General features: G+C 48.8%; 1 protein-coding gene and 3 non-coding genes across 4 annotated transcripts; 3 read left to right on the forward strand and 1 right to left on the reverse strand.

Moving 5' to 3' along the window:
- Positions 1–5,060: 5,060 nt before the first annotated feature.
- On the forward strand, positions 5,061–5,132 carry Trnaw-cca (transfer RNA tryptophan (anticodon CCA)). The gene has a single exon. It is a non-coding gene; the product is annotated as a tRNA-Trp (tRNA).
- Positions 5,133–5,463: 331 nt separating this feature from the next.
- On the forward strand, positions 5,464–5,545 carry Trnas-gcu (transfer RNA serine (anticodon GCU)). Its single transcript has one exon. It is a non-coding gene; the product is annotated as a tRNA-Ser (tRNA).
- Positions 5,546–6,189: 644 nt separating this feature from the next.
- Trnai-aau (transfer RNA isoleucine (anticodon AAU)) lies at positions 6,190–6,263 on the forward strand. Its single transcript has one exon. It is a non-coding gene; the product is annotated as a tRNA-Ile (tRNA).
- A 949-nt stretch (positions 6,264–7,212) lies between these two features.
- On the reverse strand, positions 7,213–9,096 carry Borcs6 (BLOC-1 related complex subunit 6). Its single transcript, XM_013076746.3, has one exon. The coding sequence runs from the start codon at positions 8,575–8,577 to the stop codon at positions 7,906–7,908; it is 672 nt and encodes a 223-aa protein (XP_012932200.2). The 5' UTR covers positions 8,578–9,096; the 3' UTR covers positions 7,213–7,905.
- Positions 9,097–12,214: the final 3,118 nt, after the last annotated feature.

The raw sequence follows: 12,214 nt of genomic DNA on the forward strand, positions 1-12,214 counted from the left end.
TGTTTTCTATTCAAATGATATGGATGATGACCAAATATTACCCACACCATTTTCTTAGCTTCAGTGTAAAGAAGGTTCTTGTCTTGACTATTGGGGCTTTTCACAGTTCTAAAAAATTTTCAAGCTTCCCCCATCTCAGGATGAACAAGCAAAACCACAAGTACAATGGATACAACTGCTTTTCACCTTTGAAGTGACCTTCATTGTCATTAGACCGCAAAACAAGCAAGAGTTGGCTAGCCATGGTGGCACATGCCTGTGATCCCTGCACTTGGGAGCTGAGGCAGGAGTATCATTGTGAGTTCAAGGCCAGTGTGAACTACATAATAAGACCCTGTATCAAAAGAAAAAAAAGGGGGGGCCAGGGATTTAGCTCAGTGGTTCCACCACCTGCCTCATAAGCGCAAGGTCCCGAGTTTGATCCCCCATATCAAAAAACCCCCACAAAAAACAAAAGAAAGAAAAAAAGCAAGAGGGATGACATCTATGTTACAGTGAGAGATAAGTGTCCTGTACACCCCAAAACAGACATTAATAGTTTAGCAAGCACGCCACAAGCCATACATAAAATACATGGAGAATTCATGTTTTTCTTCTCTCTGCCTGTAACTTACATACATTTTCTCCTTGGAATAGAAAACCCAAGTCGAGCTCCCACTGTGATAGTTTGTCAAGTCTGGTTGTTCCCAGATGAAGGAAGCTGTGTCATAGGGCAACACTGAGGAAAATCCGGGACCTGCTTTTACAAGATTTTCCAGGATCCCTGAATAGAACAAAGTGAAAGAATCAGGCATGTGAAGAACTGTGGAAAGAGCACTCCAGGGAGACGGAAGAGGGTGCATAAGGGGGTGGGAATAACCCCAGTGTACTGATGAGTAGAAAGGAACCCAATGTTTCTGAAGCCCAGGGATGGAAGGTGAAGAGCAGAGTAAGGTTGGAGAGACAAAGAGCCAGATGCTATCAGGTCTTAGCCCGCACTGGTGGCTCACACCTGTAATCCCAGCACACAGGAGGCAGAGGCAGAAGGATCACTGTGAGTTGGAGGCCACCCTGGGCTACACAGTGAGTTCAAGGCAGCCTGAACTACATAGTGAGACCCTGTCTCCAAAAAAAGAAAAGAAAAAACAAAAGCAAAACAGATGGTGTCTGGTCTTATAGCTACAGGGAGGGCCATGGTCAGATTTGCATTCCAGAAGATGGCTCTGGTTGATATATCCAGAATGGATTTTATTCTGAAGGTAAATGAGGAAGACACAGAATTGTCTAGAAGGGACAGTTGGGGTTTGCACCAGGTGGACCCTCTGAAGAAAGTAGAGCAAAGTAGGTGAAATCAAAAGATATTTACAAGATGAAGGTCTAGGCATGGCAGTGGGGGTAGGTAAGAAGAGGTTAACGATGACTGTTAGATTTTGGGTTCCAGAAGCTGGAGCCTGGGGGCATTCTGCCTATATTAGGCTTTCTGCCTAAGGGACTACTAGATAGCAAAAGCTAGGCAGTCGCATTTCATGATGTGAAATAATTGCAAGCCTGTCCTGTCATTTTCCACAACTTTGGATTATGGAAGTCTGCCCTAGAGAGAAGCCACTTTTGAGTTTTAGAGCCAGCTTGTGGCTGTAGGTGGTAGTGCTGTTGTCCTAAAGTCCTTCCCTAGATGGCCATTCACTTCAGGACTGGCACGCTATGTCCTAGTATCTGAACTAGTAAAAAATCCAAACATATGTAAAATACAGGAAATTGAACCCTTCTGAAACCTACTATTCTTCTGCAACCATCATCAACATACAGTCAGCCTTATTTCAGCTATAGGGTCTCACAACTTCCACTGGGTTGTTTTGAAGCAAATCCTAGACATCAAAAGCCAATATGCTATTTGTATATATCAACAAAATCATTCTAAAGTCTATATGGATTATTTCTATGTGTGTGTGATAGTAGGGATTGAACCCAAGGTTACTCTACAACTGCACTAAACATCCAGCCATTTTTATTTTTCATTTTTATTTTGAGACAAAGTTTACTACGTTGCCCAGGCTGGCCTCGAACTTGAAATCTTCCTGCCTTAGCCTCCCAAGTAGTTCTGACTACAGGCATGCATCACTCTGCCAAGGCCAGCCTGCATTTTTTTGGGGGGGTGGGACATTGTCTCACTTTGCAGTTCAGGCTGGCCTTGAATTCACTATGTAGCCCAGACTGACCTGGAACTCACAGTGATTCTCTTGTCTCAGTCTCCTGAGTGCTGAGATTACAGATGTACACCACTATAAATTAATTTGTAATCAAATGGGAGGTCTGAATCATTTGCTGTTTTTATTTTTACTTAACTATAAGCAAACAGAAGAATGAATACAACACAAACAACTCCAGATTGACTTTTCTTAGACCATTGAAAGTGATCAATTTAGCAGCACAAATTTAAGCATTCCTGGTAACCTGTCACTTAGTGTCACTGCTTTGTTGTGGTTTTTTTTTGGTACCGGGGATCGAACTCGGGACCTTGCACTTCTCGAGGCAGGCGCCGGAACCAGTGAGCTAAATCCCTGGCCCAATCACTGCTTGTCTCCATAGTTAGTCCACAACAACAGCAAGGCTAGTCAAAGCTATTCTCACCATTGCTTTTTCCCCATATTGCTTTTTAAAAGAGCCAGAAGCTGGGTGTGGTAGTGCATACCTGTAATCCCAGCTCTTGGGAGGCTGAGGCAGGAGGATTACCACAGGTTCGAGACCAGCCTAGGCTACATAGTGAGACCCTGTTTCAAAAAACAAAAACAAAACAAAATCAAACAAACAAAGAGCCATAATGACATGTCTTAAACCAGAAGTACCTGTGGCACTGGGGTTTACAACTTGAGATTCAGCCTTGGGTTGTCTTTTTTTTTTTTTTTTTGAGGGGGGCTACTGGGGACCAAACTCAGGACCTTGTGCTTGCAAGGCAGGCATGGTGCTACTGAGCTAAAGCCCCAGCCTAGCCTTGGGTTGTCTTGGTGAGAGATGACATGGTGAAAATATGTCTCAGAGGTTGCCGTCCTGCACAGTTCTGGACTCAGGGGTAACAAAGGCAGACACAATGAATCTTTCTTTGTCTCTCTTCTTTTTAACTTCCCCGAAAGATTTCTTGATTCGTTTTATAACTGTAGACCTAGTCTTCTTTTTACCTGAATTTTTTTCTTCTTTAAATTCTGGGTTGCTAGTCTTATATTAATATGATGACCCCATAAGAGTAACAAAATGTTCCCCCAAAATAGAATTCAAATTTGATCAAAACATAAACCAGAATATGTGATTATGTGGAATTGCAAAAGACAGGAAGCGAGAAATGTCACCTTAAACCACTATCTGATAGTTCCGGTCTTACCTGAGTGAAGGAAGTGGCAAGAGGAGAAATCTATATGTATTGCTGGACCTGAGACACTGCTAGGGGCTTCCAGGCTTTCCCCTACTTCCCAGACAGCTGCTCCTTCATTGCATGCCAGTGACATGTGCTGCCTTCCCTCTTAGTGCAGAAGATTACCACATTGAATGGTGGTCTCCAGATTGATGGGTCAGAATGGGCCCATCATACTTCACTGGTCTGCTCTGCTCCCAAACCAGCCAGGTGAAGCAGGGGAGGCTTGTGCCACGGAGAAGTCAGGAGGCCACATCGTGGGATAGGATTGTAACACTGCTGATGTTATAGTCTCCCACTATTCTGGTGGCAAGGAAATCAGAAAAGAGTACGTTAGAATAGGCTAGCAAGAGAGGCTGAGGGGATGGCAGTAGGACCAACAGGAAAATTACTAAGGAAAAGGAACTGACAGGACTTGGTGACTGGCAGTGGGATGTAAGGGAAATGGAAGAGTCAAGGGTGAGCCCCTCACTTTGGGCTTGGCCACTCACAGAGTGCAGAAAGGCTAGGAAGAAGAAGTGACAGGCAAGAGAAAGTGTCCAGAAGGAACACAACATCTGAGTCCAGAGTAGAAGTGGAATGCAGGAGCCTTCAGCATTCAGGTGATAGCTGAAGCCAGGGAACATGTGTAGCATTCTGATGAAAACAAAAATTTAGAGTAAGGACAGAAGCCTGGCATGTTAGAGCACACCCATAATCCCAGCACTCAGGAGGCTGAGGCAGGAAGGTCATTGGGAGTTCAAGGCCAGCCTGGGCTACACACAGTGAGAGCCTGTCTCAAAACAAACAAACAAAAAATACACCAACAAAAAGAAAAAGAGAGACCGATGGGGGAATGATCGATAACAGATCAATGTCATGACAGCCATGGGAGAACAAGGCTCTTAGTGTTGTTACCCAGGATCAGTTAATGCCAGGCCTGAGAAGTATCTGTGAGCTTTAACATCTCTGTGGTATTTGATAATTTTCAAGAGAGTTGCTGCAGAAATCTAGGTTGCTCTGGGAATGGGCAGGAATCCACTGAGAAGGGACAGGGGAGAACTTTCTGGAGTGATGGAAATGTCCTATATATCTTGAGAGTCATGAGTTGTGGGGCTGTATTTGTCAAAACTCATTGAAATATACAGTTAAAAACCTATCTGTGCATTTTGTTATATGTAAATTATGCCTCAAAAATTTAAGTACAAAAAATAATTTAAATGCAGAATCCCCCCCCCCGCAAAGATTTTAAATGCTAACGGCGGGGCTTTCTCGGACCGGTTAAAAAAATAGAATCTCCAAACCTGGGGACTGAGCTGGGTATCTCTCAAGGTTCCGCAGAAATCTGCGTCCTGTTGGAGGAGCTCATCGCCCACCGCTTTGGGTATTCTGGACTCTGACATAGCTTCACCATGGTCTGCCTGGTATCCGTCTTTCTGTCTGATTCTGGGCGGAACCTCGCTGGGCTGTGAGCTCTGGGTGGCACTGGCGATCAGGTCAGCGCCCTCCACCTGGTATTTGACAGGGCTCTAAGGCAGGGTGGGAGGCACGGATAAGCCAGAGCCGTAAAGCCTCAGTCTGCTTAGCTACCGGCCGTGTCCAACCAACCCGCGCTCAGATCTCGGGTCTCTGCTGCCGGCCTCCAGCCGCCTGGCCGAACAAGAGTCAAAGACAGAGCTGCCCAACGAAGGGGCCGGCTGGCCTCGTGGCGCAACGGTAGCGCGTCTGACTCCAGATCAGAAGGTTGCGTGTTCAAATCACGTCGGGGTCAGTTTGTTTTTCTGTGTCCGCTTTAAGTCCCCTTATTTGTTAAGTCTTGTCCAGACCCGATGTCCGGCTTCTCTCATAAAATTTCAAGGACTCCTCGTCGAAGGAGCCCGGTGATCCTGCGGGGTTGTTTTGTGGCGGATCCTGGTAATTTTGTACGGCCAGCAGCGCTCCAGAGGACAGGCGCAGCTCCGGATGTTCAGTCTGAAGAAGGTTTCTGAGCGGCCGGTTTTCTTCGTTGTGCTAAGCAGGATTCCCAAAAATACAGGCGAGCCACGCCAGCAAGAGTAAGAGTTCAAACCCCAGAGAGAAGAACTTAACGACAGAGACCTGTCGACGAGGTGGCCGAGTGGTTAAGGCGATGGACTGCTAATCCATTGTGCTTTGCACGCGTGGGTTCGAATCCCATCCTCGTCGGTGTGTTCTTGCTAAGGTGCCGCAGCTTTTGAAATCCCAAAGCAGGTATTTCTGTTGTCGCCCTCCTTTCTGTCTAGAGACAATGTTCCTATCCAATTCTTCTCTAGCTTTCTCTTTCGTCGTTTCTACCTCATTTTTCTACACCGCCAAGGGCTGTAGGGCGAGGATCCGTGTTCACGCAGCTGTCATGGAGCTGGCCTGTCCAAGAAACTAGAGCACCATACTTCTGGCTGGGCGCTGTGGCTTAGTTGGTTAAAGTATCTAACTAGTAAATAGTAGATCCTGGGTTCCAATCCCAGCGGTTCCTTCATATCTGATCTGGTTTTACAGAGTAGACGTTGCTTTAAGTTCAGAACTTCTTACTATAAACTTTGAGGTAGTTAGGGCTTTTGATAAATATGCCTTGCCCCTCATGTATACTCCACACACCAAGCTTCTCATCTAAGTCATAATTGCGAATTAGGCCAACAGCCAGTCACATCGCCTGTGTGTGTTGGTATTGTAGCTGAGTTGTTAATGTTCTCGAAGTGGTCAGCGGGTCAGTTTCCATTCGTATCTTGTAAGACAGTTTTGAAAGCTTTTACAGAAAGACCGAGCGGTAGTAACACTTTATACAGTAATAAAGTGAATTTACGGTAGCAACTGGCCGGTTAGCTCAGTTGGTTAGAGCGTGGTGCTAATAACGCCAAGGTCGCGGGTTCGATCCCCGTACGGGCCAAAGGTAGTACTTTTGAAACAATGACTACTAAAGGCAGTCTTTTTAACAAACGGAAAACGTAACAGGGGAACCCCATGAAGCAAGTCTCCACTTCCAAAACTTTTCGAATCCTACAGAGGAAACGTCCTTCAGAGCGTGGTGTTGCACGTCTGTATCACCACCACTGAGGAAGCTGAAGCAAGAGGAGCCCCTCGAGTTTGAGGCTACATACTGAGAGCCTGTCTGTCTGTCTGTCTGTCTGTCTGTCTCTCTCTCTCTCTCTCTCTCTCACACACACACACACACACACACACACACACACACATCCTGGAGTTGTGAAGGTAAATCCAAAATGGGAATGTCTTGGGGGGGGGGTGGAGAAACTAGTTTGTTTTGTTTTGTTTTGGTACCGGGGATTGAACTCGGGACCTTTCGAGGCAGGCGACAGAACCACTGAAATCCCCGGCCCAAGAAACTGTTGTTTTGTAGTATCTTTATCAAAATTTCATGACCTTATGTGGCCCCTGAACTGTTAACTATAAACAGAAGGCTGTCAGTATTTGGGACAAGATTGTCTCAAATCATATGTTTCACTGATCAGTGGACTGTGGTAAATGGTGGGGAACAGAGCTGTCTCAAGGGTTCCCATCTTCCTTCACAGTCAAGATGTCCAGCTTCCGGGTCCTGGCTTGTTCGTCAGGACCTGAGAGGATAGCGCCTTCCCCTTCCCCTCCTCCTCTTCTGGAGATTTGCGTTTCTCCCTTCATTGGACCTCTGAGCTCCTGGGTGTGATTCCCTGGGTCTCACATTTCCGCTTGGATCCCCTACCTAACAGCAGGAAACATATCCTTCCTTCCCTGGGAACCCCTCCCCCCTCCCAGCACCACCCCAAGGGAGCTCCGTGAACAAGACGGACCCTCATTCCCATTGTTTTTGCCGGTCAACCCCTGTAACCACACACAGATACAGCTTCAGCCTTAGCAGCAGCAGCACTTTAATTTCACAAAAGTTCAGGAAGCCAAAACGCGTTAGAACACTCCACAAGAAATGGGCTTCAAGACCAGGAACAATTCTACCTGAACCCTGAGCAGCAAGACATCTCCCACCGCACCACTTCCACCAGGCAGTGCATTCCTCTTGGCTCCACCCGTTCTGGCTGGGGAAGCAATATCGCAGGGGACCAGGGCAGGAGCGGAGGTCATCCATCTGCAGCTGTGTATCTTTGCCTGCACTCAAGCTCCTAAAGCCCCTGGCACCTGAGATGTGGCCACCGGAGTCAGGATGGCCACAATGGGGCTGGGGCTTTTTCCGTTCCCATGTCTTGATCTCATATGGAGTTAGGACCTGACCCTAAACAGACCTCCTCAGGCCCTGGCTTCCCAAGGGATGGTGCTCTAGCTGGGAAGAGGAGTTGGTAAGAACAGGGTAGCTACAGAAGGCCAACAGAGTAGAAGCAGAGCAACATCCCCTCTCATCAGGAGAGCTATTAGACCCACCCACCCCCAGACAGCTCCTTAGGGCCCAGTGGGTGGGCACAGGCAGCTAGACGCAGTGGGAAAACCTCCAACACAGTCCTTCCCTCAGGCAGGCAGTTCCCACCAGGCTTTCTTGAAGAGTCCTTAGGGTCCAGTCCTGGCCAGCCTTGGCTTCTGCGCTCTCCCACTCATTTGCACAGTGCCTCCAACACCTCCAAAGTGCGTCGGATATCTCGGACTTGGCGAGCCAGCCCCTGAACTGGCTGCAGAGCCCGCTCCAGCTCCTCGCAACGCGCCAGCAGGGTGTACATGCCCTTGATACTCATGTCCACGGCTTCGCCTAAGGAGTCCACCGCGTCGCGGTAGGTCTGGATGCAGCCCACGCTCAGCGCCGTCAGCTCCTGCACCGCACCACCCAGTCCGCGGAGCAAACGATCCACCCGGCCTCCCAGCTCCCGACTCAGCCGCTCCAGATCTCGCAGCACTTCGGGGTCGATGGGCGGGATGGTGGGAGTGGGTGCGGGCGTTAAGCAGGGACGCACAGGGACAGGGGGAAGGGCCGGAGGGGCGCCGCTCAGGCGGATCTTGAGTTGCAGGTTGTTGGCGACAAAGTGGGTGAGGTCGCCGTGACGGCTCACTGTCCCCTCCAGCTCCAAAGGGCTGGAGATGGTGGCACGGCGTCCGCCGCCCGCGCCGGACTCGGACCCCGCTGTAGACCCCGCGCCACCGCACGCCCCGCTCAGCCCGTCCAGGCTGCGGCTGTCCTGAAGGCGGCTGGAGAACGAGCGGCCAGCCCTGCCCGCCGCCTCTGCCTCCTCGTCGTTGTCTTGCTCCTCCTTCTGTAGCTGCTCGACATTCATCTCGCCGCCTCCCGGGCTCCCTCGACGGCAGACCCTCTCGGAAGCGGGCTTCTCCTCGGGCAGCTCAGGGTCCCTGTGCCTGAAGGACGAGGGCGGGTCGTGCTCGCTACCTGGCGCTCCGCGGCGGCTCCCGGACCCAGACAGCGTCGCTCGGGGCCCGGACTCGACCTCCCAAGCCTCGCGTTCCGGCCGGTGAACGATGCTGCCGCTCAAAGCCTTCGAGGACGCCCTGAGGTGGCGGCTCACGCCCCCAACGTCCTCCGCCTCTTCCTCACCGGACACTCTCAAGCCTGAAGGCGGCTTAGAGGGCGTTCGATCCGGCCCGCCGCGGAAAACCGTGACCTCTTGTTCCGCTACGGCCAAAAGGACCGCCTCCGGCCCGGAGAGACGACTCCATACTGCGGCTGGGGGCCGGAACCGAGGAATTGATTCGCCACGGCTCGGGAGGCGGTGGTGGCGCCTTTAAGGGGCGTTGGTAGAGACGCGCCGATTGGCAGCGGCCTGACAAGGATAAGGACAGGAAGAGCATTTTTATTGGTCACGGTGACCAGGAAGTTCCGGAAGAAGACCAGTTAGTGAAGTGCCCAACACACGTGAGCGGCCACCAGGCTGAGGGACGGAGGTGACAGCTGCGCTCGTCGCCCCGCCCTTTCAGGAAGTTGAAGGGCTAGATTTTAAAGACTAAGGTCTTGAAATACCGGACTCCCGCGGGGGCGGGACCAGAGTCATTCCACCCATAATTGTCCCGCCCACAATTATTGCTTACCAAACGCACCAACTGGGGACCAGACTTGGGGTTCCTAGGGATTTGGGGGATGGAAATAGTGCTTTCTGCTTGGACCCTCAGGTTTGAGCTACATCTACTTAATCAAGAAGGTTAAAGCTAGAATTTTCGGCAGAGTATGAGTGGTTTGTTCCATCATCCTGTGAAGACCTACCCCTGAATCGCTCCGAGAGATGCATTGTGGACAGCGCAGCGGGGTCTATGGACTTTCCAGTGCTCTCAGCCACTCTGTGTTGTCTCCTTCCCCCTCCCCGGCGAGAATTTCTCCCATTTTGCCCCAAGGTAAAACAAATGAAAAGATCACAAATTTTGATAAGCACTTTATAGGAAATAAAAGATTGCGACTGACATACCTGGAGAGGTACTAATCAGACGAGGGAGGGGTCAGGAAAGGCCTCTTTGATGCCCAGACATTTAACTGAAAAGACCCTTCCAGGCAGAGGAAACAACACTTGCCCTAAACCTCGGATACTATAAGGAACTGGGGGCAGTGGTGGTGGTGGGAGGTGGTGAAGGTGGGAGATACTGGGGCTTAAACAAAATGAGCAAGGAGGAAGACTGAACTATAAGGTTGAAGAAGGAGGCAGGAGCAACATCAGGCAGGGAGGGGCTTGGAGTTCACGTCAGAGAATAGACTTCTTCCAAAGCGCGAGGGTGCAGCAGACATTGGAAAATAGAGGCAAGGTCCTGAGACTTTGGTGTTTAATAAAAACAATTCTCTAATGTTCTTTAGCTAAGAATGAATGTGATTATTCCTTTTCTGTTGTTTTGTTTTTAAAGTGGGGATTGAACCCAGGGCCTTTGCAGTGAGGTACATCCTCAGCCCTTTTTCGTTTTTTATTTTTAGACAGGGTCTTACTAAATTGTTAATATGCCTGGGTTGGACTTGAATTTGGGGTCCATTTTTCTTTACATGATCCAAGGAATCGTGAATTATGTCAAAGCTAGTTATCTTGCCACCCACAACTAAAATGGGCTCTGAATCCAAATATAAAGATGACTTTTTGTATGGTCTGTCGGGAGCAATGTTACATAATTTTAGGGAAAAATCATTTGGTTAGCCTAGTTCTCCTGCCTACAGCCCAGCTATGGTATTCTGAGACATAATTCCATTTTGGCCTCCAGTCACAACTGAGACCTCAATGATCTGGTGATGCTGTGATGCTCCAGTACAAGATTACACCAGCTGAAGACATCCTGGGAGGAACAAAATCTTCATCTACTCAGTTCCTCATTGTTCTTGGATTGTTACATCTTGTTTACACCGATGTACTGAACTTTCTGCAAGTTGTTTGTTAGCTTGTTACATCTTATTTACGAGTCATTTGTTACATTTGTTTCTCCCGATGTACTGAATAAAAGGTGCGGCAAGCTGGGGGCTTTTGTCTTTGCCATCCCAGAGCAGCACTGATCAGACCCAAAGCTCGGCTTCTTCTCAGTCTCATTTTTCTACCTTTCCTGTAATTCACCTTGTGCTGCCATGGCTAGAGGAGACTAGGACTTACTGCAGAGGTTCTAGAAACGTCCCCTTTCCCTGTTCCCTGTTCCCTACAATGGTCTTGCACATTTTGGCTATTTTTCAATTTTTGTTGCCTTCCCCGGGTTAAAGACATCAATAACCATTTGTTTTCTCTGAATTTGTCATAAACTTCCTGGGCTGGAGAGTCACTCTGTTTTTCTTGATGGGAGCCAATCTTCAGGCAGAAAGAGGGGAAAGTCTTAGAGAGAGAGATGGCCATATGCTGTCAGAAGTGCAGCTCCCCGTCACCCCCCAGGCAGCCAGCTCTGATGGTAGGAGCTCACTGTGTCACTATGCATGGGAAGGCCATAATTGCCACTGTCTGTATCTGGTGCACATGCGTGTGTGTTTGTGTGTGTGGGTTTTTTGTTTTGCTTGAGACAGGGTCTCATATATGGTTCAGGCTCGCCTTGAACTCAAAGTGTTGTCCAGGCTGTCCTTGAACTCACTAGTGATCCATTTGCCTCAACCTCCCAATTTGAGGGTTATGGGCTTGTGCCCCACACCCAGCTTTGTTTTTTATTTATTTATTTGTTTGTTTGTACTGGGGATCAAACTCAGGACCCTGTGCTTGCCAGCCAGGTGTGGCACCACTGAACTACATCCCTGGCCCCTGTATTTTATTTTGAGAAGGGGCTTTGGTTGCTAAATTGCCCAGGCTGGGCTCAAACTTTCTTAAACTCCTGCCTCAGCCTCCAGTAGTGTTGGGATTACAGGTGTGCACTCCCATATGCAGCTTATATGAATTTATAGTCACCTACAATTTAATAAAACTCTCTTTCCTCTGTTCTAAAAAGCAAGTTATATACATCTAGCCTCGGTAAATAGATATTCCTTAGAAGATGGAAGAATTTCCCTTAAGAATGGAAGGGAAGCTGAGCACAGGAAGGGAATGATGTGAGAGGCTTCGTGTGGGTGGATCACTGGCCACTGCAGAAAATATTTACAGGAGAATTAAAGGGGACAGGTGAACTAGCAAGAAGGGGGTTCCAAGTATGAAGTATCTTAGCCTAGCTTGATGGCAGTAGTCAGGCAGATGGACATGCACGCTGAAAGTTGTGGTGGACAAATGTTCAGCTGCCCAAGAGTGCTGTGTAAGCGAAGCTTCCCCCCACCCCCACCCCACAGTTTCCTGAGGGTGGGTGAGGTGACAACCTCCTTCATTGAACCAGGATAGGGACCTGACCCAGCTGGCCAATCAAAACACTTCATCCCTCCTGCACACTGGCTCAGAAAGGGAACAGAACACAAGGCGCAACCAGTAAAAGTTGTCTCTAGTACTTCTAAAATTATGTTTTACATTTAGAATATTTCAGTTTATTTTTGAAGTGCTG

Source organism: Heterocephalus glaber, unplaced genomic scaffold, assembly GCF_053883595.1.
Source record: "Heterocephalus glaber isolate CG9 unplaced genomic scaffold, H.glaber_assembly_v1.0 deba00001564, whole genome shotgun sequence".
Taxonomy (NCBI): domain Eukaryota; kingdom Metazoa; phylum Chordata; class Mammalia; order Rodentia; family Bathyergidae; genus Heterocephalus; species Heterocephalus glaber.

What these genes read in the sequence shown, in the direction of transcription:
- Borcs6 (XM_013076746.3), bottom strand. Translation starts at nt 8,577, where the DNA reads ATGAATGTCGAGCAGCTACAGAAGGAGGAGCAAGACAACGACGAGGAG.